Source organism: Moschus berezovskii, chromosome 9 (genome assembly GCF_049115385.1).
Source record: "Moschus berezovskii isolate FMDL1 chromosome 9, NW_MosBer_1.0, whole genome shotgun sequence".
Lineage (NCBI taxonomy): Eukaryota > Metazoa > Chordata > Mammalia > Artiodactyla > Moschidae > Moschus > Moschus berezovskii.
Genome location: NC_142468.1, coordinates 44,967,512 through 44,994,251, shown reverse-complemented (window position 1 = coordinate 44,994,251; position 26,740 = coordinate 44,967,512). Strand labels below are relative to the sequence as shown.

Here is a 26,740-nt window from a genome sequence, read left to right as displayed (position 1 = left end):
TGGGAGGAGAAGGGGACAACAGAGGATGAGATGGTTAGATGGCATCACTGACTCACCGATGGACCTGAGTTTGATTAAATTCTGGGAGTTGGTTATAGACAGGGAGGCCTGGCGTGCTGCAGTCAAGTCCATGGGGTCACAAAGAGTCAGACACTGCTGAGCGACTGAACTAAACTGAAATGTAGTTTTTTGAGTTGTTTTTGTTGTTTAGTCACTGTGTCTGACTCTTTTGCGACCCCATGGACTGTACCCCGCCAGGCTTCTCTGCCCATGGGATTTCCCAGGCAAGAATACTGGAGTGGGTTGCCATTACCTTTTCCAAGGGGTCTTCCTGACTCAGGACTGAACCCGGGTCTCCTGCATTGGCAGGCAGATTCTTTACCACTGAGCCACACGGAAAGCCCAGTTTTCTAAGTACAAGACTTTTGTCTCCTTAGTTAAAGGCTCACATATAACAACTTACGTATAGAGCAGTCTCTTTTAAGTTGGTGGTCACTTAAGTTTGAGCACGTTCTACAAGCATTACACTTTTACCTTCCTTTCCTTCATTTCATGTTTCTGACATCATATTGTACATGTTTTTATTTGTGCATCACTGAACTAATTATTTTAGTTATAGATAATTTTACTACTTTTTGCCTTTTAAATTTAATATTAACTTTCTTGGTAGTTGATTCACTACCTTTACTATATGTTTGCCTTTATTATGGAGATGTTTTTCTTTCATAATTATATTTATAACTATGGCCTTTTCTTTTCCATTTAAAGAAGTGTTTTTTTTTTTTTTTTAAGTTTCTTGTAAGGCCTGTTTAGTGGTAATGAACTCCTTTACAAGCTTTCTCTTGACTGTGAAACTCTTTATGTCTCCAATTCTGAATGATGACCTTGTTGGGTAAAGTGTTCTTGGCTGTAAATTTTTCTCTTTCAATATTTTCAATATATCATGCCACTCCCTTCCCACCTATAAAGTTTCTGCTGAAAAAAACATCTGATAGTCTTACGGGGGTTTCCTTGTACATAATTAGGTTTTTTTTCTTGCTGCTTTTAAGATTTTCTCTTTAATTCTTGACATTTTAATTATAATGTGTCTTGGTGTGGACCTTTTTGGGTTCATCTTTTTGGGGGATTCTCTGTTCTTCCTGTACTTGAATGTTTGTTTCCTTTGACAGGCAAGTGAAATTTTTAGACATTATTTCTTTAAGTAGGATTTCTGTCCCTTTCTCTCTCTGTCTTCTTCTGGGACCCCTGTGATGCAAATGCTAGTACTCTTGATCCAGAGGTCTCTTAAACTATCTGATTGTTTAAAGTTTTTTTCTTTTCATTGTTTCGAATAGGTGATTCCCACTGTTCTTCCAGACTGTAGTCTTCCAGACTGCTGATCTGTTCTACATCCTCTAATCTGCTGTTCATTCATTCTAGTGTATTTTTCATTTCAGTTATTGTATTCTTCGGTTCTGATTGGTTCTTTTTTCTTATATTTTCTCTGAGTTCACCCATTGTTTTCTCAAGTCGGTGGGCATCTTTATGACTGTTACTTTGAACACTTTATCTTGTAAATTGCTTATCTTTGTTTAATTTAACTCCTTTTCTGGTGTTTTGTATCATTTTTATTAATTTTTTTCATTTGAAAGGTATTCCTTTGTCTATTTATTTTGCCTAACTCTCTGTGCTTGTTTCTATGTATTAGGGATGTCGGCTACATCTCCTAGTTGTAGAAGAGTGGCCTCATGTAGAAGGTGCGGCTCAGTGGTGCAATTGCCCCTGGTCACCAGAGCACTGCTGCAGGCCTGCTGATGTGTGGAGCTAGCCTCCAGTGCAACTGGTTTCAAGGCCAGGCTGGGACTATTGTGAGTGCTCTGTGGTGTGGGGCTGGCCCCCTAAAGTGGGAACTGCTTTGGAGGGGTGTTGGTGCCAGCTAGGGCTGCCCTCTGGGTAGGGCAGGGTAAGAAGTATTTTGGAGGGACCGGCTGGAGTCAGTCCTCAGGGTAGCATCAGGGTGGGGCACACAGTTTGGTGGAGAGTGACAGAAATGGTGTCTGCCAGTGCTTCCATTCCCAGAGGAAGTTCCTCCAGATCCCTGTCCCTCTAGCACATGCCTTAAAAATGCCTTAAAATTCGTCAGTGAATCTTCTTCTTATGTGACCCAAGCACTTTTCAAGCTGCTGCCTCTGTGCTGGAAGTTAGAGTGAATGAATGTGTATGCAAGGAGCAGAGTCCCAGATTCCCACAGCCCTTCAGCTCTCCTGAATGAAAGCCTCACTGGTTTTCAAATCCAGGTGTCGTGGGGGCTTGTCTTCCCCATGCACGTCCCACAGGCTGGGGAGCCTGATGTGAGGCTTTGACCCCTTGCCCTTCGGGGGAAATCTCTGTGGCTGTGACATCCCTCCTGCTTGTGGATTGCTGCGCTGGGGGTGCGGGTTTGACTAGACTGTGTCTCTGTTCATTCTGCATGGATCCCTTACTGTGTCCTTTTCTGTCTGTCCTTAGTTTAGAAAATCTGTTCTGCTAGACTTCAGGTTGTTCTCAGAGATAATTGTTTTGTAAGTAGTTGTAGTTTCGCTGTGTCCACGGGAGGATGAGAGCTCAGGATCTTCTTACCCTGCCATCTAGATCCGGACCTCTCCGTAACAGATTTTTAATGCAAAAACAACTTCCCTCTGTTTCCTCAGAATGCTGCACCCCCTTCGAAGAGACAGGAAATGCAGTGTCTGAGACCAGGCACTGTAGGCCTGTCCTTGGTGGTCAGTGCCTGGTTGGGGCAGAGGGTGATGAATTGGGTGACTGACCTCAGTTCAACGTACCACACATTTCTGATTACCCAAGACCTAGTTATTTTCCACGGTCATACTACTATGGTAATAATGAAAATGTTATTATTTTTCATAATTATAATTGATTTTTAGCCCATTCAAAATGTCTAGTAAAAGCAAAGCAACATGTAATTTCATAACCTAAAGTGTTTCGAGGTACTTATTCTGTCCTCAGCCCTTTGGCCAGAGCAGCATTCCGCATGTGAGCTTGTGAGCTCTGAAGGCAGTGGGCAGGCACTCCTCCCCTGAGATGAGAAGCCAATCTCTGCCAGAATCAGGTATAATCACACCAAGACCACTCCCCAGGGACTTCCCTGGCTGTTCAGTGATTAAAACTCTGCCCTTCCACTGCAGGGGACATGGGTTTTGGTTTGATTGCCGGTCAGGGGAACTAAGATCCTGCATGCCCACATGTCTTGCAGCCAAAGAAAACCAAACACTATGCCTCTCTTCCCTGCTCCATCCATCAGCCATTCCAGGTCCTAAGGCTTGGTGTGCCTTGAGGTTAATTCCCTCCTTCCTTTCTATTTGTCTTTGATTCATTGAATAGAAGGGGACAGGGTGGGACCAACCTCCAGTCCCTTCGAGCACATAGTAGGCACCACACAGAGAAATTGTCATAAAAAACGTTTTCTTAACTAATTAGCAGTTTGCATCTAGAGCTTCCCATTCAAGCTATATGTACAATATGGGGAAATAACTACTTCTGGTAAGGGCTCTCTACTACTCAGCAAGGTCTTTTCCCTTTCTTTTCCCTTTTAAAACATTAATTGGAATTAGTGTTGGCCTCAGTTCAAGGTACTACATATTTCTAATTACCCAAGTCCTAGTTATTTTCCATGGCTGGATTTCTATGGCAATACCAAAAACATTATTGTTTTTCAAAAGTTATGTTACTACTGAGTTTTAGCCCATTGAAAACATCTGGTATACAAGTAAACCAACCAGCATTTTCATAAAGCTAAGGAGTTCCGAGGTGTTCACTCTGCCCCAGGCCCTCTGGCCAGCATGTGCATTCCCCGTGTGAGCCACTCTTGGTCAGTGCTGGCCAGCTTACCTGTGAGGCAGATACCCCTGGTACTGTTGCACAGGTCCACCATGACTCGGATCTGTGGGAAGAGAGGATCGTTACCAGCAGCACGGTAGGCAGTAGACCCTGAACTTGCTCTTTATTCAGACAAACAGAAAGCAATTATAAAAATTTTCAAAATAGCTTCAGAAGAATAGGCAAAAGTCTAAGGAAAAGTTAACCTAAAACTGAAAAGACACCCCTGAAAGAACTAAAGATAAAGATTTTTCTTGTATCAGCAGCTATTTCTATCAACATCATCAACAGAATCTCCTTGACTTCTATCAAACTCTGAGAAGGCAGAGGATGGGGGAGGAACAGCCAAATCTAAACCCAAGCTGGCTCCCCAGTGTCTGAAGGGCTCAATCTGTGGATCTGAATAAACAAGACTGGTGAACTTAGCAGTCTGAAGCACATACTTAACTTGGTGAGTGGGTATGGGTAAGGTATTTGACTCCTTGACGTTTTGATTTCTTCTGAAAATGTAGATTAGAGTAGCTGCTTTTAGGGTTAGGGAGCTCCACGCATGGTGTATGGAAACTGCCCTTAGAGCAGTGATTGTCATGTCATGGGGACACTGTTTACTTGCCATTGGATGGCCATCTGGAGCGCATGGTCACTGCACCATGCTATCAGCCTGACGCAAGGTTCCCACACACCATTTTACACTCCTCCCCTCATTCGTTTCCCATTCTCTGCTGCTTGTGAGCTTCACAAAACCCAAATATGATCAGCTCAGCCCTGATTCAATCACTTTGGTGATGCCTTGGGTCTAAAGACACAGCAAAATTCCTCCGTATCTGGCCTCATCTCACAGCATCCCCCTCTCTCTTTCTGTTCTCTAGTTCCACTTCCCCGGTGCTTAGTGATAAAGAATCTGCCTGCCAAAGCACGAGACGCAGGTTTGATCCCTAGGTCAGGAAGATTCCCCTGGAGAAGGAAATGGCAATCCACTCCAGTATTCTTGTCTGGAGAATTCCATGGACAGAGGAGCCTGGTAGGCTACAGTCGGGGCTATAGTCCATGGGGCTGCAAAAGAGTTGGACACGACTTAGAGATCTGAACTGAATCAATTTACCATCTAAGAATTTCAAATTCATACATAGAGAAATTTTTAAACCCAAGTAAGGTGGCATTTCAAAACTGTGGGAAGAAACCTTATCAATTGGGAAATGGAGTTGAGACAGCTAGATACACATCTAGGGAAAAACATAAATACAGATCCCAATTTCACGCCTGACACTGAAAAAGTTAATAGAGCAGCATTAGTTGAAAATTTTAAAGTTAAAAACAAACTAGTAAAAATACTGAAGGAGACCTTTGGAAAAATATTTCTAATGGTATTAGAATAGGAAAGGCTTTTCTAAGGAAGAAACAATCCCCATACTATATATAGGAAAAATGTGATAAATTTGACTGTCTAATAATTAAACATTTCTATAAGACATTAAAATACTATAAACAATAACAAAGGAGAAACACAAACTTAGAAGAATAACTATGCAAAGAGCTTGTATACAAAGAGTTGCTACAAAGCAATAAGTAAAGGAACAAAAAAACAAAGGAAAATGTGCAATGGATCCAGGCACAAAGTTCAAAGAAGAAAAGTAAAAGAGTGTCTTATCTTCACTGACAGTTGAAGAAATACATCAAATTATGAAATACTATTTTTACCTTTTCAGTTTGTAAATAAAAAGAATAACAGAATACTTCTCACAAGGGTATCAGGAAAGGAGCACTCTCATACTGTGTTGATGGAAATGCAAAGGGACACTGCCTCTTTGGAGGGCATTTTGACAATATCTACTAAAACGTAAATGGCTCTGTCTTTTGACCCATTATATTTTATGGTTTATTCTACATATACACTCATGTATGCATGAGAAGATATACGCACAAATACGGTTATTTTAGAAATGTGGGCAAGAGCGAAAGTTAGAAACAACCTCAGTATTTATCAGTGAAGTCTGGTTAGAGAAATTGTAGCATATTCATACAATGAAATACTGTGGAAAAGACTAAATTTAAATCCATAAAGCCAATATTGAAAGATCTCTAAGATAAAAAAAAAACCAAGATATAGAGCAGCATGTGTAACATGCTTTCATTTAGGTAAAAAGGTAGTACATATGAAAATGCCTCTATACACTCTCTCTTGCTACTTTCCAGATTCTCTCTTTGTCTATGACTTTCTAGACTATCTCTGGAGAGAACCCTAAAAAGGAGAACTAAAACCTAAAAACTCCTTCTCAAGTAAGGAGGAGTCGAGAGCCAGGGTGGGAGGGAGCTATACTAATGCCCACACTTAATAAAACAAAATGCACTTTTGCTTTATTCAAAAATTTTGCTGATTTCTCTCTCAAACTCTTCTTAAAGAAAACTTATTTTGATTTGAAGGGAAAATTTGTTTTGTCTTCTACTTAGGTTTATTTTGTTTCCTAGGGGACCTGGAGGAAGACTTGTACTGTATTTACTGTTTGTGAAGTGTGTCACAGGTGCTTACTGACTACTTTAGAAATTTATTATGAAATATATCATACATACCACAAAAATATAAAATGTGTGCCAATAGTATAAGATGAATAATAAAACAAACATCCATATACCACCTCCAGCCAAGCAATGCATTAGGACATCCCAGGTATCCCTCCCAACACAAACCGTTCCCTCCTAGCCCCCCAAACTCTCTGAGCTGAAGCATTTTGGGCAGTGGGACTCTCCCTTTTGTAGAGATAAGAACAGAGAGGCTTAGCAAGGTGATGTCATTTACTCAAGGTCACACAGCTTGCTCGTGGAAAAGCTGGGCTCAACTCCAGGTTTCCTGATTCCAGGTCTACTGTATTTTCTGTTGTGGCTCGGATGAGTATTATAACATAGCCAGAAGAAATTTCGATTCACTGCTTTGAGTCATTTTCATAAATTAATGCAATCAGCTGCACTACAAAATTTATCATCTTAAAATATGCATAATTGTTCATTGAGAGAACCATTAGAGACTTCATAAATGCCTCATTGGTTGCCTGGGGGATCACAGCAGGAGAAGTAGTTGGAAACAACAGAATCATCAATAGGGAAAATTAACCTTTCTCTCTTTTATGTTCATCACTGGTCTGGAGTTGGCATAGCTTCTATAAAAGTGATAAAGAAGGAGCTTTCATTTCCTGACCTTTTGGCTTCATTTATATGCTAAAAGTTAATTTAGATATTTACCAGTAAATTGTGTCAATCTTCAGTTGGGAATATTCTTTAACAAACATGGTTTATATAAGATTGTATCAAAGTAAAACATGGTGTGAAAAGATATGAACGTAAGAAAACCAGAAACATTTTTTTTTTTTATAATAATGCTTAAGAGTTTGGATGAAAATCAGAAAATTCAAAATTGAAAGTCATAAAACCTAGCTTGTCAAGTTAAGGAGTCATATTTGGTATACCAGGTTTTCTTCATTTAGGATTTGAGAATGGTGATCTGAAAACAGCCTTAGAACTCATAGCCCTGCAGGTGTCAGGCAGGATCCAAGCAGGACGTGGACCTGCCCTCTCTCAAGGCCATCTACCCCCACTCCACCGCTGTTTGACTCCAATCACACTGACCATCACTACTGGTCTTTGCCAAGCCTTATAAACTGTGCTCACATCTTCATAGAGGCCTCAGCTCAACTGTCACCTTTTTAAGAAGGCTTTCCCTGACTCCCGACCTGAGAATAACCCTAGCAGCCAGTACCCATCACCTCAAGGCTTTCAGCCTTTGTAGCACTCACCGTTATCCAATATTATCTTGGCTTCTGTATGCATTTGCTTATTACCTGTGCCTTTTCTCCAAAGAATGAAGGCATTTTGACAGCAGGAGAACTGCTATTTTGTCTGTATCCCTGTGCACAGGACAGTACCTGTTTCCAGACCTAGAACTTTTCCTCTGGTGAGATAGGGTTCAAGTAGGAAAGTAAGTCAATGGTCTCCAAAGGACAGCTTGTCTTGAGAGCAGGTGACAACGGCTGTCAACCTGGGTGTGACATAAAGAATGGCACCCCCAGATAGCTTAGGTCAGGAGTTTTGCTGAGGAGGTGGGGCTATCCTCCCAGAAGAAATACTGTGGCATCTCAAGGTCACCTTGAGGTCATGCTGCAGTGGACGAAGACATATCACAATACATGGGGACTTGCTTTCAACTTTTATAACATATGGCAGCAACGGAAGAAAAGACAGCCCAAATGGGTCCCATCTGTGACCTGACCAGATCTCCCAGTTTTCTCTGGATACAGAACTGGTCTCATTGGATTAGTAGAACCCATGGAATCTTGGGCAATTCAGGGGCAAGGAAAAAGCCTCTGAAGAAAAATACTGGACTTCTTGCTAATTTGGCAGCAGTTGGCTTGAGTTGGCTTTAATTCAAACTAAAAATAGATGGGACTAATTTGTCAGCCTCTATGAGAAAGAATGGAGAAGGCAATGGCAAGCCACTCCAGTACTCTTGCCTAGAAAATCCCATGGATGGAGGAGCCTGGTAGGCTGCAGTCTGTGGGGTCGCTAAGGGTCGGACACGACTGAGTGACCTCACTTTCACTTTTCACTTTCATACATTGGAGAAGGAAATGGCAACCCACTCCAGTGTTATTGCCTGGAGAATCCCAAGGACGGGGGAGCCTGGTGGGCTTCCGTCTATGGGGTCACACAGAGTTGGACACGACTGAAGTGACTTAGCAGCAGCAGCAGCAGCATGAGAGAGAAAATGCTATATACTGGGAACCTCACTTGTAAGAAGACTACAAGGATATCTGACAAGAATGTTCATCTCCACACTGTGATGGCAAAAGCATGCAAACCATCTAAATGTTTATCAGTAAGGCACTTACTGGGCTTCTCTGGTAGCTCAGATGGTAAAGAATCTGCCTGGAATGTAGGAGACCTGGGTTCAATCCCTGGGTTGGGAAGATCTCCTGGAGAAGGGAATGGTAACCCACTTCAGTGTTCTTGCCTGGAGAATTCCATGGACTGAGGAGCCTGGTGAGCTACAGTCCAGGGGGTCACAAAGGGTTGGACACGACTGCACGACTAACACACATACACACACACACAACAAAGCACTTATTAAACAGATGCAAAAGAATGAAGTAGATCTATGTGTACTAATCTCGAAAGCATACTGCTGAGTGATAAAAACAGCACAAGCCACATAACAGTACAACTTTTTGGTTGAAAAAAGAACATTTGTCTGGATAAGCACAGAGAAAAGTTTGAAGGCTCATGAACCAAACCACTGAGATCTTGTTTCCTCCTGAAGACTGAGACTAGAAGATAACAAGGTAATTTTCACTTCTTAGTTTATATCATTTGAAAAGATATGTTGGGATTATGGGTGGTTTTTACTTGCTGTATTTTTAATAATTCAGAGTAAGAGAAGAGAGCATGCAAACATTATCTGAGCCCAAAGGATGGTTTTAATTACATAGCTTTCCCTAGGAATCACAATGTCATGTATTCCTCATTACACCCATCACTCGGAATAACTTGGACAGATCTCTGTTTCTTCTAGACAAGTGAACGTAGAATGACCTAGAATAGCTGTTTAGTGATTTTCAAGTTGTTCATTAATCATAAGACTTTTCTTTTTCCCACATAAATTGCCAAACCCCTAAATAGGAAACAAATAGAATGGAGCTACTTTGGGTTGATTTATCCCTAAAATGAGAGAGTTAGACTAGACAGATGATTTCAAATTCTCCTCCCAGGAGGAATTGGGGAGGAAGTAGGGGGAGACACCCAGAGACCTAGAGTCAAGCGGAGGAGCGATGAGAAAGCTGAGGTCCAAAGAAATCAAGTTAAGTAGCTGGCCCAGGCTCCCAGAGCTGGCTTCCAGGGCAGAAGTCCTATTTTCTACCACATCCACATTTTTTGCGGCTTCCCAGGTGACGCTAGTGGTAAAGAACCCGTCTGTCAATGTAGGAAACCTAAGAGATGAGGGTTTGATCCCTGGGTCAGGAAGATCTCTTGGCAACCCATTCCAGTATTCTTGCCTGGAGAATCCCATGGACAGCCTGGTAGGCTGCGGTCCATGGAGTTGCACAGTGTTGGACACAACTGAAGTGACTTAGCATGCACTACTATTTTTATACCATTTAGATTTTGCAAAAGGAATTGTGTGAAATTCAACAGGAAAAGCAAATCTCTGCTTTAGTTTACTTTGAATGTGAACAAGACACTAGATTTTTACTAGTTGATTATGCATCAACTTCAAGCAGTCTCTTCTGTTCAAAAATGAAAGGCTTAATCAAAAGTGTTTCTTTCTTATCAGGATGAATAGAGCGGAATGCCTTGTACTGCCACTGCTCATCTGCACACAAAGCCTCAGGTGGTTGGCTGGCTGCCCTTTTGAACTCCCTTCCTCTCACATTTTACTCTCAGGACTGATCATAAACAAAAGTAAAAAAGCAAACCTGCCCATCACCACCAGTTTCAATGCTGCTGAAATAATATGTCCTGTCATGGCTTCTCTGCCTTTCCCCGAGTACTGGCTCTGGTTTGCTGTGGAGAATGCTGTTTAATTCCAAGTCACCTTTCAGATGTGACCTATTTTGTAACTTAAATTCCATTTTTCTTAGGCAGCTGAATACACTTTATGGTTCTCCTTAATTGTGCAAATTGCAGCTATTATGTGCATGCAAATGGTCTTTTAGAAACAGCTTCCTGGGAGCGGATAATCAGCCTGGGATTAAGCTAGGAAAGCCTTGGCTCAGCTGCTGAAGGGTTCGACCACAGGTGTTGGAAGGATCCCTCGTGGATTCTGAAGCTGGGGTCAGCTACCCCGGACTCATCCCCCTGAAAGGTAGGAATTAACACTGGGACCAAGATGTGGTGATGACAATCTACAGACCCCAACAGGAAGGTAGGCTGTGCCATGTCTGTGGATGAAATACGGAGGCATGACCTTCTTCTTGCAGCCCACAGGAAGATCAGCCAAAGGTTCAGGCATTTGTCGGTACAAGGGAACAAATGTTGGCCATCCCATGCCGATGGCTTGGGGCTGAGTGCTCCTGGTTCAAATGGGTATCTTCAGAGTCCAGCTAAATCCTTCCCAACCTTCCCCAAAGACCTCCATCCCCACTGACCTATCCCTTTACAGCCCAGCAGCATCACTGTGCTCCCCAATGTTGTTCTGCCTCCCCAACCAAATAGGCACCTATTGGTAAGAACTCTTTCATCTTCTTCCTGTATGCTCCATTCTCTCATCCGGTCCCTTTGCCAGCATTAGAATGGCATTCAGCATATAGTGGATATTTGATAAGTATTAAATACTGGGAAGCACTGGGAATGGACTGAGCTCTTCAGCCAAAGGTATTATTCCTTTTTGACCAGTAGTTTATGGGACCCAAACGTCTAGCATGTGGTTACTGTTTCTCTCTGTGTCTATTTGCTTAAGATAACTTTATTTTGGCAAATACTCCATTAATCCCTAGAAAATGGGAGCCCGGAGATTTGAGGATTATCCTATTAGGGTCCCTAAGACATGGCCATCTCTCTCCTGCCCATAGCAACATCACTGCAAAGCCAGGAGCTACTGATGTGCCCCTGGTTTGGAGGGAAATAGCACAAACCTTTCATACTCTCTTGAGTAGAGACATCTGGTTAGGGCTGGGTCAGTCAGATAGAGACTGGGGTGCTGAATGAAAAGTGGTCTCAAACATCAATGAAAATGCAGTGTAAAATTAAAAGACACTTGTTCCTTGGAAGAAAAGCTATGACTAACCTAGATAGTGTATTAAAAAGGAAAAACATCACTTTGCCAACAAAGGTCCGTATAGTCAAAGCAATGGCTTTCCAGTAGTCATGTACGGATGTGAGAGTTGGACCATAAAGAAGGCGAGGCTCCATTGAATTGATGTTTTTGAACTGTGGTGTTGGAGAAGACTCTTGAGAGTCTCTTGGACAGCAAGGAGATCAAACCAATCAATCCTAAAGGAAATCAACCCTGAATATTCACTGGAAGGACTGATGCTGAAGCTCCAATACTTTAGCCAGCTGATGCAAGAACCAACTCACTGGAAAAGACCCTGATGCTGGGAAAGATTGAGGCCAGGAGGAGAAGGAGGTGACAGAGGATGAGATGGTTGGATGGAATCATCCACTCAATGGACATGAGTTTGAGCAAAGTCTGGGAGATAGTGAAGGACAGGGAAGCCTGGCATGCTGCAGTCCATAGGGTTGCAAAGAGTTGGGCACAACTTAGACACTGAACAACAAAACTACCCCCCCTCAAAAAAAAAGAAAACCCCATAAAAGAATTAAAAGATAACACCCAGGGCTGAAAGGTGTGGTATAAAGTACATGGGTTTTGGGAGTCAGACACAGTTAAGTCTGATGTGAGTGCCAGTTCCTTCCCTCACTGGCTCTGTGACATTGAACAGGATGTTTTATCTTTCTAAGCCTCAGTAACCTCAGGAGTAGATGGACTGTTGGTTAGAGTCTCCCTGTGTCCAGGTAGTGAATATTATGCTCGGCCTCTCCACTATTTCTTGGGTACATTGCCAACAGTGATTCCCTCCCTCACAGACTCAGGTATTCAGCTGCCTCTTCAATATCTTCACTTAAACATCTAACAGAAATCTTGGTGTTAACATACCCCAAGCTGAACTCTTGATATTCCCCTCAAAATTGTTCCATCTGCAGTTCTTCTATCTCGTTAATGACAATTCTGTCTTTCCACTACTTGGGCCACTGACTTTGAAGTCATTGAACTCCTTCCCCTCGCCCCGCTACCTCACATCTCATGTTCAAGCTGTCAGCAAAATTCTAGCAGCTTGACATCAGACATATCTAGACAGAGTCCACTTAGCATTCCACCCCTCAGCCACTACCTTTTTTTGCACTGCAATAGCCAAGTAAATAGCTTCCCTGCTACCACTGCCCATGCTTCCCCTCCAAAGAATCTAGTCCATTGTAGTGATCCTTGGAAAAGGCAGGTCAGATCACATCACTCCTCTGCCTAAAATCCGTCAAAGACACCTCCCCCACCCCAATAAAGGCCAGTGTCTTTACAACATCCTGCAAGGCTCTACATGAACTGGTCCTCCGGTCCTTTCTCTGCCCAGTTATCTTCTGACCCCATTTCCTACTACTCCATCCCACTCCCTCTTCTTACTGTTCCTTGGGCTCTCTGTACACTCCCCCATCTCAGAGCTTTGGCTCTCGCTCTTCCTTCTGCCTGAACAGCCCTCCCCTAGATTTCCACATGGCTCACTCCCTCACCTCCTTCAAGTTTCTTGTTCAAATGTCACCTTCTTAGTGAGGCCTTTCCCACCCAGAAGACTTCTAACTGCATCTCCCCCTTCCTGCTCCCTAATCCTCATGCTGATTTATTGTTCTTCATAGCACTTATCATTTTCTAATATTTCAGGTAATTTACTTATTTACCTTGGCTCTTGTCTGTCACTACCCTCCCAGAATGTAAACCCCAACAGGACAGGGATTTGCATGGTTTGCTTAGACCATTTCTTGTGCACCCACGGTAGTGTCTGTGATTTAGTAGGTAACTACATGTCAAATGAATGAAGGAATCTCCAACAGGTAGACCAGGACTGCTAAATCAGTCTTACCAATACCTGACACAAACTCCTATTTGATGGATAGCAAGAATCCTTAGAAAAGACTTTAAAAAATACTCCAGGACTCATCTCCAAAACTCCTCATGTGTAGAGAAACTAGATTCAGAAACTGGCAGATATCTTAGTCTATATTTGCCCTTGCTGAGTTGTAGATGCATGTATCAGTGAAGAGATATTCATCAAATACCTCGCTAATGGTGTAGCAGAGTGGTGAGATATATTTAAAGAGACAAAGGTGACTAGAGATGACAAATTAGAGACCAAAACTGTAGACAAACAAAGTTTTAGTTGTGTGACACAGACGATAAGTGCATAAGAGGTTACGGGTGGAAGAGAAGAGTGTTTTGAAGTGAGCTAAGAATCACTTGTCTTCCCCAGGCCTCTAATGGATTTTTCTGAAGCAGGAGTGCTGCTGGAATAATCTTTCACTGTTAATAACAATATTCTGTGCTCCCATTATTCCTTTCAACAAGCATCTTCAGATAATTTTGATTTTTATCTAACTATGCTTATCTTCACCTTATAGTCAGAAAAGTATACATAAATGGTAGTTAAGTAACTTGTCCAGTGTTGGGGGGATGGACAAAGAATTAATCCATTATCCCAAACTCTGCCCTTTGGCATTCTTTGTACACAGCAAAAACATTTGTGAAGATGTTTTGTCAAGCTACTCCCTGCTCAGCCCCCTCCTCCCTCTGCACAAGGAATAGCTATAAGAAGTTAGTCCAGAAAATATTTAGAGGAGGTCCCTGGGCTGAGAGGAGAACGAAATGGCAACCCACTCCAGTGTTCTTGCCTAGAGAATCCTGTGGACAGAGGAGCCTGGTGGGCTGCTGTCTTTGGAGTGGCAAAGAGTTGGATATGACTGAAACTGCAGCAGCAGCTGGGTTGAGATGCTTATCCACAACAGTTGTGGATTTGTTAGCATCGAAACATTGGCTGGATGAAACTGTTGGTTTGACAAACATGCTGTTTCTGTGGGGTTCAAAAAGTTTTGATCAACAGAAGAATGAATGCATGAGTTCACCTTGAACATGAATATTTACAAATTATGCTTAGTGTAATTAACTTCCCTAAATTCAATACCCAGCATATATGAACCATAAAAACGACCATGACCCACAAAAACGACTATCTGGGAAATAACATTCTTTCTAGAGGTCATTATATAGGCTTTGGGAACTGACTTTTACTTTTTAGACTTGTAAAGACCTCTCTGATGGAGAACACATAGTTCTTGGAAGAAGCGTATTTCTTTTCCTTGAATATTCTTTCATTCTTCAGTTTTCTTTCCCCTTTTCCTCTATTTTCATCTCATGTTCAATCTCAAAACAAATGCAGCATTCTCACATCTAAACTAACCCACTTCAGATCTGATCACTCCAATTCTGATCACTCCACCGTCTTTGGATGGATGTGGACCAGGTGGCTCCTTTCTCTTTTCTTATATCCGATTAGTTCCCAAGTTCAATTCATCCTTATTTCATGGTATTTCTAGGATATAGATCTTCTCCATTTCTGATACCATCACCTTAGCTAGACAGAATCATTTCCTGCCTGGACTAAGGCAATAACTTCCTAACTTTCTTCCTGCCTCTCATCTCTCCCCGGTGCAATCTTTCCTGTATTGTATAGCCAGATCAGTCCTATAAAATCACTTCCTTCATGAGTGCCCCATGGAAAATTCTCCCAATTGCTCATCAGATTCATTCTCAGCTTTTCAAAAGTAGAAATTCAAGGCTTTCTCTCCTGTGGCCACCTTCATTCCTCTCCCACAGCCCAAACTCCTCAGTGTAGGAAAGCTTCTTGCTCTCTCAGCCTGCAACCATGTTCATTCCTGTCCCTAGACCTTGGCTCAAGTTATTAACTATACTTGCAGTGATTTCCCCTGCTTGCCTGCTCAAATCTCATCAACCCTTCATTACCTATTACCAGTTCTGTCTGCTCCACGAAACCTTCCTTCATCACTTGAGTGAGGACTGGTTTTCTCTGTCACTGCCCTGATGCTCACTGTAAAAGAATTTTCTCTAAAGGCCTGCCTATTCAGAGGGATGGATTCCAAGGACCTCAAGTGTTGCCTATAGGAAGAAGGCATTTTCCACCTTTGAGTGAAGAGATTCCAGACCCCAAAAGCACTGAGTTACTGAAAAACTGGGGAATTATTTTGCAGTTGCTAGCTTATCATTTTAGCTTGGGTACAGTTACCCACAATGCATTTCCAAGTCCTTCACAGTTTTTACATATAGCTTATGCAGCATCTCCAAAATTTCCAGCACTTTGATGAACAAAAAAAACTTTCTGAGTGGCTGGAAGATGGGATTACTCTATTTACAGCTTTCTGAACAATTCCACGAATTGCATTTTAAGTGATCTTTAGTTGGCCTTGTTCTATTAACTCCACCTTTCAGTAAAGAAAATTGTGTCTGAACTTCGGTTAAACTAGAAGCAAATTATAACTACTTAAAATATAGAGCTGTTACAACTCAAAGAGCTACATAAAAAAAAAAAACAACTGATGGGCTGAAAAATGCTCCCTTTGTAGCAGTATTACAACCTAAAAGCTTCAGCTTGTTTTACACAACATGACCTTTAGTCTGTAGATAAAATGCATGTAAATTAAGCTTGAATGTCAACTAGATTTGGCCAAGGATATTTTTCTGAGGCAGGGAGGGAAGAAGAGTTTGAAGAATGTAGATTTTAAAAATGTCTTTTTTCCCCAGATAAGTTACGTCTTATAAGATCTAGGACCATTTTGATAGTTCCCACATAGGTACCCATATCCTGGAGAACACGAGACACCCCACCCCAAGAAGTAAATTGTTCCCCCTTCTTAGACCTTTTTTGCTCTACCTTCCACTCACATTTTGTCAATATTCCAAATGAAAGCATCCAGAACTTTTTTTCAGAACTTCCATCAACAGAAATCAATAGGAATACACAAGAACTATGCCAGTAGCTCAGAATGGGGGTGAAGATGACTCTCCTTGTGGGTGTCAAACCTCGTCATCAGTGGCCATGAAGCAGGAGTGAGGCCCTGGGAAAGCCTGAACTGTTGAAAAAGCCACATCAAGGCTAATTCTGTTTTGTTTTCAACGACGAGATGATTTAGGTTGGTGCGATGCCACCCTAGGCTTCAAAAGGCAAAATAGGATCCCAAAGCAGCAGCTGATAACAGCACATATGATCAGACAACTCGGCATTCTGAAGAGACTGAAGATAAAGAGTAAAGCCAGAAACAAGATACTGAGGGCATGGGGCAAGGAGGTCTCCATGATAAACTCACAGCGATTAATCTCAGCAACAGCTACAAGGAACAGTTACTGGAAGTCTGACTATACCAGGCTCTGTCCTTTACCTACATCATCTCCCTTAAACTTCCAAACAGCCCTATAAGGTGCAGAGTCAATATTATCTCAGTCTTACAGAGGAGGAAACAGAGGCTGGGGGATGTTAACAGACTTGCCCAAAGTTGCCCAGTTACCAAGCTCTGGGCCCAGGATGAATCTGTCTGATTCCCAGGTCCACTCTACTTGCTGCCACAACGTACTTCAGGGAAGCATTGTGGAGAGAGAATTTGCCTGGGAACCTGACTGTGAAGAAGAAGGAATTCCAGGTCTCCCGAGTTAAGGGCAGGTACATAATGGCAGCAGCATCACATGAAGGCAAGCCTGGACCAGGCAAAGAGAGATCCTGAGATAAGGGCTTTGTGGAGGGTGAACAGCATCTCGGCATTGGAAGACTCTTGGTCTGAGAAGTTCTGCAATGCACTCAGAAAGAGCCTTCTACCCAGAGATCTCTCAGCCTGTCATCTAGTGGGCAGTGGTGTGAAATGACAGGCAGGTCTGAGGGATTCAGCTGTCTCCCCAGAGTGGAGTGGTGCTTTTCGAGAGGATGGAACATGACCTTGAATTCATTGTGCTCAGGTTGTATGGGCTCAGGGGGCTTATTCCTGCTGCCCTCATCTCTGCTGCTATGGCTAGAAAGAAACTAGGAGCTTTCATAACCACAGGACCTGAGAGTAGGTCCAGACAGTTCAATGCTTTTCATGTGGCCAATACAACTTCGCTGTCCCCACAGGTCCAGGTGCTCAGTCTTGACCCACTTGTTTCTTCCATAAGTCCTTAGAGAAGCATGACAACTGTACATCTTCACTGAAGGTTTTATTTGCATGTGTGCAGAATATGTATCAATGAAGAAAGTGTCTGAAGGATGTAGCTAAGGGGCCAGCCCTCTCCTGTCTTCCTCACGTACCATCACGACCTGATACATGAACAAAATTTATGGGTGTGTTCACAGTACCAACACCAGACACAGTCTTAGCTGAGATGTAGCTTCAAGTTCTCTCTTACCCTTAACTGATACCTGGACATGGCTTCTGACACGCAAATTAACGTGTGACATCCCAAGTGCCTATTAGCACATGCTGCTATGAGAAAGGCCACAGAACCTGACCCCCTCTCCCGCCACAACCAGGCTCCACATGTGGGTTATTGCTTTGGCTGCCCTGTCTTATTTTGTTCTGCTCTGTCAGGCCTCTGAGTTCTCATTAGGGCCCAGTTTATATGACAGGACCTAATGGGGTATAAGTTTCTCCCCTGGCAACTGAACAGAATAGATGTGGTTTGAAACAAGGCCTAGAGATGAGGCTAAAGTGGTGGCTATTCTAACATTGTCCACTCCAGACTTGGGAAGTCAGCTTCGAAGGAACAAGGCTTGAGGGCTGGCTCAGTCCCACGGTCTCCCTCTAGAGTGAAACCTCTCTCAGTGCAGCTCTGTCCTGGATTCTCTCCTGCGGGAGGGCTTAAACCCCAAGGTTAACACTCTGCTTAAACAAACCCGATTTAGTAGCTTAGCTCTCCAAAGGTACGGTGCCTAGGGCCCTCCAATCCCATGGACCACTGTCTAAATGAGAGGTCGGTAAACTTTTCTGTAAAGAACAAGATGGGAAACGCCATAGGCTTTGTGGGTCATATGGTCTCCGGTGAGACTACTCAGTCCTGCGGTTGTCATGTGACAGCAACCACAGACAATACATAAACAAGTGGGCGTGGATGAATTCCAATAAAACTTTATTTATAGTTACTGAAACTTGAATTTCATACAATGTTCATGCGTCACAAAATACTGTTTCTCTTATTTTTTTCCTATGCACTTGTAAAAATCATTAAGTCACAAGCTGCACAAAAACAAATAGTAGGCTTGATTTGACCTTAGGCGATGGTTTGTTGACTCCTGATCTAAATCCTCAGCTTTTACACCATGGAAGAGACCCAGTTCAAGGGGTGGGAAAGGCAGGTAACCCCTGCCATGACCAAGCTAAGGCCTTCAAGGAGATACAGCATCCACACAAGCAGAAGCTGTGACTATGGTAATGTGACTTTTGTCCCCTGTAAACAAGATAATGTATAGATCCATGTACCTCAGAGTGGTCATCATGAAAAGTTACAATGCTACAGTGCATTACTAGTTAACATAGCTGGAATCTCCTCCATGAGAACTGCCTACAGTAAATGCTTTTGAAAAGCCACAGTGACAGGTAATCTCCATCCACTGAAGGTAGAATTTATGTTTTGTGCTCGCACTTAGTCGCTAAGCCAACTCTTTGTGACCCTATGGACTGTAGCCCACCAGGCTCCTCTGTCGATGGGATTTCTCAGGCAAGAATACTGGACTGGATTGTCATTTCCTTCTCCAGGGAATCTTCCCAAACCAGGGATCAAACCCACGTCTCCTGCATTGGCAGGCAGATTCTTTACCACTGAGACACCAGAGAAGCCCCTATGGTTGATGTTTAGAGACAGCCAAAACCAAAACTAAATGAAACCAACCAAACCAAATGAAATGCAAAAAACCAACTCCACTTAACCACCAATAATGATAACAATGGCATAGATTCCACTATCCTTTCAAAATTAGGCTGGGAAATCAGTGGTGGGGGTGGGGGTTGTGGTGGAACTAAATAAAGCCATTTTGTTCAAAACCAAGTCTTAACTCAGCCCCTAACAATGTGAGTGTTGTTTGGCCAACTCACTGTCAGTCAAATAAAAAACATGTTGAGAAAATTTTTGTCAATACTTAAAAGCCAAGAGATTTCACATAAAAAGACAGATTTTTTTACTTTTCTTGACAAAAATCAAAAGATCAGGCACACGAGGCTCTCGTTCATGTACAGCAACCATCAGCAAAAGCCTCCCCTGTAGACAGAGCACATGAAACTTGGGTGGGCACAGTCCCTACTGTGCCCTATGGCCCCCAGCCCAGTGGCAGCTGCCTTGTAACCTTGGACTTACAGCCTTTTCACTCACAATAAGAGTAACACAATCACATGATTCAAAAGTCAAAATAATGCACAGAGCTATGCAGTGAAGGGCTCATGCCCATCTTATCCCAACCCTCCCTAAGTAATTTTGTTCATTTATTTTTCCCTTTCTTCCTTACACTTTTGTCATTTAAAAATATATCTTGGGGGTTGTTCCAATAGCAGAACATAGAGACTTTACTCATTCTTGCTTTATAGCTACCTAGTATCCCAGTGGATATATACGTCAGTTTATTTAACTAGTCCTGTAGTGGACACAGGATGTTAGTCTTTTGTTTTTACTAATATTCTGCAGTGAATAACTATGTGCATATGTCATTTCATAGGTGACAAAGTCTTGTGCAAGATAAATTCCCACAAGCAAAATTGCTGGGTAAGAGAGTAAATATATTTGTTATCCAAAGGTATTGCCAAATTGCTTTCCTTATGGGCTGTAGCATTTTGCATTCCAAACAACAGTATAAGAGCAAGTCTGTTTCCCTTCAGTTTCCCCAACAGAATAAACTGTCAAACTTTTGCAGTTGCCATTCTGAAAGGTAAGAATTACATTTTGGAGCAGTAATTGCATTTTTAAATCAAGAGTTTTTTTCCTGTGTTTTTAAGAGAAATTTGCATTTCTTTTCCCGAGACCTATGCATTCCATATTCCTACTGGATTCCTATTTCTGTTGCGGATTCCCCTGTTAAATTCTTACCTTGTTAAATCAGCTTCTAGCACTGCTATATATATATATATATATATATATATATATATATCTTCTGTATATATAATATATGCAGAAGATTAGCCCTGTACCTATGACATGAGCTGCAAATATTTCTTTCCAGTTTATCAGGTATCATTTGCCTTTGATAATGGTGTATGTGTTTGTTTTTATAATTGTTTGTCATGCAGTTTTTGTTGTTGTGTGTGCTTTTAAAATGTGGTTAAATTTATTCATCTATTGTTTGCTTTTGGCTTTTGAGTTATAGTTCTCATTTCCCTTTCCAAGATTAAAAATGAACTTACTCATATTTTATTCTAACAGTTTTAGAACTTCAGTTTTTTAAATGTAAACTTTTGATCCATTTAGAACTTGTTAAGGCACACAGTATGAGTAGTAAAACTTTCTTCCTACTGGGTGCTCAACCCAAGATTTTAGGGAGGATGATAAAGCTACCAGAACATCAATAAGGGTGAGACTTGAAGAATGGGATGAAAGAGAGAAACTGTTGGGGGAAGAAGTAAGAGGAGCAGTGGGAGGGGGTGGAGCCTACACAGCACCAATATCTCTTGCAGGAGCTCCTGGCAGATGGGTTCCCTTTACTGGTCTAGCTCAGTGTTACCCAGGACACTTTTCATTACTTTTCTCCAAAATACTCACTTCCTTTTAAAGATTTAAAGGCTGTACCAATGGGCTTCCCAGGTGGCTCAGCAGTAGAGAATTGCCTGACAAGCAGGAGACATGGGTTCGATCCCTGGGTTGGGAATATCCCCCAGAGGAGGAAATGGCAACCCACTCCAGTGTTCTTACCTAGAGAATCTCATGGACAGAGGAACCCAGTGGGTTACAGCCCACCCATGGGGTCACAAAAGAGTAGGACACGACTTAGCAACTAAACAATAACAACCAAACTAATTATACTTAAGTAATAATTAGTTATCCTGTCCTTTTAATGACATCATTTACAGCTGCCAATCAGTTTCTGGTCAGACTGTGCTAACCAGAATTAACATGCTGAGTTGAAGTACTTTCAGCCAAAAGCATAGAACTCAGAAGTACTGGTTGGCTTGAGAAGGCTCATCTTGGATAAATGAGCCATTTTTGGAAGACTTTTTGCAATGCTGAAATTAGTCTGCATACAGTTTCTTTGTTCCAAGATCTCTCAGGATATGGGACTTCAGTAGTGAGGGAACTTCTGATCTCACCCTCATTGAAGACCTACTGGTGCTATATAAAATGGTGAGGTAAAGTGCGGACTTCAACCCTCAGAAGCTGGTACACTTACCTCCATGCTGTATGCTGCTGCTGCTGCTGCTGCTAAGTCACTTCAGTCGTGTCCGACTCTGTGTGACCCCATAGACGGAAGCCCACCAGGCTCCCCCGTCCCTGGGATACTACATCTTTAATAGTTCTCTTAGCAATTTTTCTACTTAGGTGCCCTGTTGTTGTTCAGTCGCTAAGTCATGTCCAACTCTACATGCCCTGAGAAAGTTCTTTTTAAGAATTGTTTCCTCATGTGAATAATTCTCTGTTCTGAGAAACACAGAGAGTAAAGATGAGGAAAATCTACAAAGGTGAATGTTAAGAATGTTGTCACAATAAAGTATGTAAAAAGCTTTTCACCATTAAGTTTGCTCCTTTGCCTAAAGCAGAGGCCTCAAGGGAGACCTGGTGAGAGTGAGATGCTTAATACAACTGACCATCATCAGGAAGGCATGCCAAGGCCCTTTGTGTTGGTGAGTGGGCGCCCGCCCTCGGGCTGCACTCCTAACAATTAATTAAGAATCTCTGGGAGATGGGTCCTAGGCATCAGTCATGTTTAAACTCCCTATATGGTTTCACTGTGCAACCACTGCTCTAGAATGGAGTTATTCAAAGTGTGGTTCTCAGACCAGCAGCACCAATATTAGTGGGAGCCTGTTCTTGCCTGGAGAATCCCAGGGACGGGGGAGCCTGGTGGGCTGCCGTCTATGGGGTCGCACAGAGTCGGACATGACTGAAGTGACTTGGCAGCAGCAGCTATAAACACAGAGCCTCAATCCCCAACTTAGAGCTTCTGAATCAGATTCTGTATTTTTTACAAGATCTCCAAGATCTTCATATGCACATTAGAGAAGTGGTGGTCTAGAGGAGCATTTCTCAAAGTGTTGGCACCTGGACCACCTGTATCAAACTCACCAAGGGGTTGGGAGGGTGGGAGATGGATAGGTCAGGGGACTTAAGGAAGCTGGTTCTGGAGATTATAACTCTACAAGTCTGAGGGTGGGACCCTGAAATCTGCATTTTTAATATGTTCCCAGGTGATCCCTAAGTCTACTGGTTGGGAACTATTACCAAGAGGACTGTAATGGTGACTTTCTCCTGGCCTGCATGGAAAATCCCTCAGTGACTCCTAAAGGTCAAAGCACATCCATTGCAAGTGGGGGATAAGTTGGGGATAATCTTCAAGTTCTTCTCATCCAGATAAATGTAATGTAATGTCTGTTCTCTGACTTGCTACAAAGCAGGTAGTGGTAGTTAAATCAGCTTTCATACTGACACAGATATGAGTGTCTGCATTCTCTTGGATTAATGACGAACAGAATGCAATTTGGATACATAAGCCTCTACCTTAAAACCAGGATTAAAAATATAAAATGGTGATGCTCAGGTGCAACCTTCTTGGATGGTTTAACAAACCCCTAAAAATGCACAGTGGAGAGCCAAGAGAAAGAGTGAATTTCCCTAAAGAGATTTCTTCACTTTACATCGGTCCTTTTCTGAAATTTTTGCTTGGGTCCAGATTTTTAAATGCTAATGTGGGTAAAAAAAACCAATGAACTCAGGAATGGAAAAATGTGATCTTTCCCAAAAGATGTGCTTGAAGTGTGTAGTACTTTCATGTAGTTATGAAAGCACTTCAGCTCATGTAAGATATTTAAAAGCTTCTATGATAATAGGATTAAGCGAATTTATCTTCGAACACCTAGGATTCTGAAATATGGCTCACACCTGACTTGAGATGACGACTGAAATCTTTGTAAATTTAAACTATTCATCACAGCTGTAATGGATAATGAAAGAATGGGGAACTGCCATGTGATCCAAGTGTAATGGTTAGATAATTACTGAGCTAATATCAGCAAAAACAAATGAAGTTAAAACTGGAAGAAAAAATTTTGAGGCTTTGCTCTAACGACTTTTTAAAGAGCAGTGTTTCTGAAATCATTTTTGAGGAGCAACAGTGGCCTTTGAAAATCTGATGAGAAGTTCTGGACTCTCCCTAGACGCATGGGCCTGTGAGGAGCTCACTCCGACATTTCCTCGGGTTCCATAGACTTCTTGGGGGCTTCCCAGGTGGCACTAGGGTTAAAGAACCCTCCTGCCAATGCAGGAGGCATAAGAGAGGTGGTTTCCATCCCTGGGTTGGGAAGAAACCCTGGAGAAGGAAATGGCAACACACTCCAGTATTCTTGCCTGGAGAATCCCATGGACAGAGGAATCTGGTGGGCTACAGTCGATACAGTCAGACGTGGCTGAGCGACTGAACTGATAGACTTCTTGGAACCCACATGATAACCCCCAGCTTTCACACCGCGTTTTAACAAAGTTGCTCTTTGTACCCAAAGAGTAAGTTGGTACCCTAGAGTAAGTTTCCCCTCAAAAAGGTCCCAGGGGTTGGTAAAATTAGCGCTGTTTCCACACAAACCGAAACCATTAGGTTGGCAGTCTTGGTTGGGGTGAGCTGAGGCCAGGTGAAAAGCTAGACCAATAAATAGATGATGTCAGAGAAAGAATCACTTTAATGGCAAGCCACTCCAGTACTACTGCCTAGAAAATCCCATGGATGGAAGAGCCTGGTAGGCTTCAGTCCATGGGGTCGCTAAGGGTCGGACACGACTGAGCGACTTCACTTTCACTTTTCACTTTCACACATTGGAGAAGGAAGTGGCAACCCACTCCAGTGTTCTTGCCTGGAGAATCCCAGGGACGGGGGAGCCTGGTGGGCTGCCGTCTATGGGGTCACACAGAGTCGGACACGACTGAAGTGACTTAGCAGCAGCAGCAGCGCTCCTCCAGAAACATTACGTCTGTGCTCCCAGGGGCCCCCTACTAATTTCACAGGCAGAGCTCGGGCCGCTGTGGCTCCTGTCACACCAGAAGGTGAAAACCTGTGTTCAAAGTTACGAAGTAGGCTCTTAAGAACATTGCCTACCCCCTAATTTATCTGCAGTCTGAACGACATCAGAGCTGGAAGACGTACCCCTTCACCCCTCCCCCGTTTAACAGATGAGGAAACTGACCCCAGATGGGCTAAGGTGCTCGCCAAGATGATTTTCCCAGCGGGTTCACACCCAGGACTTCTCCCCAAGGCACCGTGCCATCTGGCCAGGGGAGGAGAGGATGTCAGGCTCTCTCCCGATACTGTCCGCTGCCCACCCCGGCGGGGGCGTCAAAGGGAGCTGAGACCCCGCCTACCGGCACCATGGAGTAGGTCATCATCATCAGCATGTCCTGGCTCTCGGCACGAATGTGCTGCGCAGGCTCCCCGCCGTGGCTGCGCTTGTTGCGCGCGGCGCTCGCGGGGTCTGGGGGTGGCGCGGGCGCCCGGCGAGGCGCGCGACTCAGCTCCGCCAGGAAGGCGCGCAGGGCGCTGTCCTCGCGCTGCTCCCGGCCCTGCTGCGCCTCCAGCGCCCGGAGCGCAGCGCTCAGCCCGCGCCACTGGCACAGCGCGAACACCGTGCCTGCAGCGTTGAGCGCCGAGAGCAACGCCACCGCGGCCAGGGCGCCGCGCAGGCCCCAGCCCGCGCCCCCGCGGCCTCGCTCCGCGCCTCCAGCCATGCTCTGCGCGCCTCGGACCGGGTCGGCAAGGCTCTGCCTCCTCTCACCCCGGCAGCCTTTATACGCCGCGGGCAAGCCGTGGGCTGGTGGCAGCGCCGTGAGTCACGCCGCCCTTTGACCCTGCTGGCGGGGCGGGATGGGGACAGTAGTAGTGGGGCTCGAGCAGCCCGGAGGGACAGGCCTACGGAGAGGGGGACAGGAGCGAGTGGAGATAGTCTGCGGAAGAGGGCAGACTCACACTCCTGGTCCCTGGCCAAACAAACTAGCAAACCCGCCTCTCCTTCCTTCTCCCCCACTGCCCTGCCCGTGGACATTGCCGTGGCCCAGACGGGCAAAACGAGGGTCAGACTGAGGGGGAGAGCAGGAATTCTTATGGCCTGAGAAGTCGCTGGATTCCACCCCCTCCTCCCCCCACACTGCCCTCTCTGGAGAAAAAGATCAGCATGCCCAGATGCCAAGGCATGTGCCCACTGCCCCTGGGCAGTCAGCTGTTGGGCTGAGTCCCAGGCCGCCTGTCATTCCTCCCCAGGGTCACAAGGCCTCATGTGGCCACTGAAGACCCTACTCCATCTTTCCTGGGAGGAGAATGGATAGAGATGGGGAAACAGCTGGCATTGGATGGTTCAAAAAGCCATCCATCAGAAGGAGAAAAGCCCAGCCCTGCATGACAAGCAGGGGTCATCTATGAAGGGAGATTTTCAGGATCTGACAGGCCAAGAATTCTCCCATGAGATCCATATCTGGGAGGTAGCACAGTGATGAGAAAAAAACACCAGAGTGGAAACTGGGAGGAAAAATAAATACTCTGGGTTCTAACCTTATTCTGCTGCTACCCAGCTGGAGGGCTTTGTCCCAAGACCACTCTGGTCTGATTCTGAGGTGCTCTCTGGCTGAAGGTTTGGGATGGTGGCCAGGCCCCTACTGGCCCTTACCTTACTTAGTCTGTCTTACTTGAGGGGGCAGTTGCCTCATACCTCCTGGCTACCTCTTCACGGCTCCCTCCAACTCCTGTTAGCGCATATGCCTGTTGTGCCTCAATGGCCACTAACCACCCCTGCCCCTGGCCCCCAAGGCAGAGTCACTTCTCAGTCTCTCCCAGGACCTCTTCACTCCCCATTTTTTTGCAGCTTCCTCTAGAATGACTGCCTCCCTGGGGTCCCAGGGCCTGCAGGAGGCTCTGGTGGTGTGGGAAGCCACAACTTAAAACCAAGATTGCTGTTTCCACAGCCCATTATCTCAGAGAAGGAGCTGGCTCCCTGCCATTGAGCCAGCTGGAGCTTTCAAGGTTCTGTGTCAAGGTCTGGATTCCTTAGTTTTAATCGAGGCTGACCAGCTTGCGTATTCTTAAAAGAACATCCAGGATGAGGAATCAGGAGAGCATGAAGGCCCAAGTGCTTCATGAACGACCTCAACTATGGG

General features: G+C 43.9%; 1 protein-coding gene across 2 annotated transcripts in view; it reads right to left on the bottom strand.

Moving 5' to 3' along the window:
* Positions 1–25,335, bottom strand: part of GLDN (gliomedin) — a 59,424-nt gene extending 34,089 nt beyond the window's left edge. For both annotated transcript variants that reach the window (XM_055436668.2, XM_055436670.2), the window contains exons 1-2: positions 24,959–25,335; positions 3,868–3,919 (exon numbers count right to left, since the gene is read on the bottom strand). In XM_055436668.2, coding sequence (XP_055292643.2) covers positions 3,868–3,919; positions 24,959–25,321 — 415 coding nt within the window. In that variant the 5' untranslated portion in view covers positions 25,322–25,335. The remainder of the gene's footprint in view (positions 1–3,867; positions 3,920–24,958) is intronic.
* Between the last annotated feature and the right edge of the window lie 1,405 nt (positions 25,336–26,740).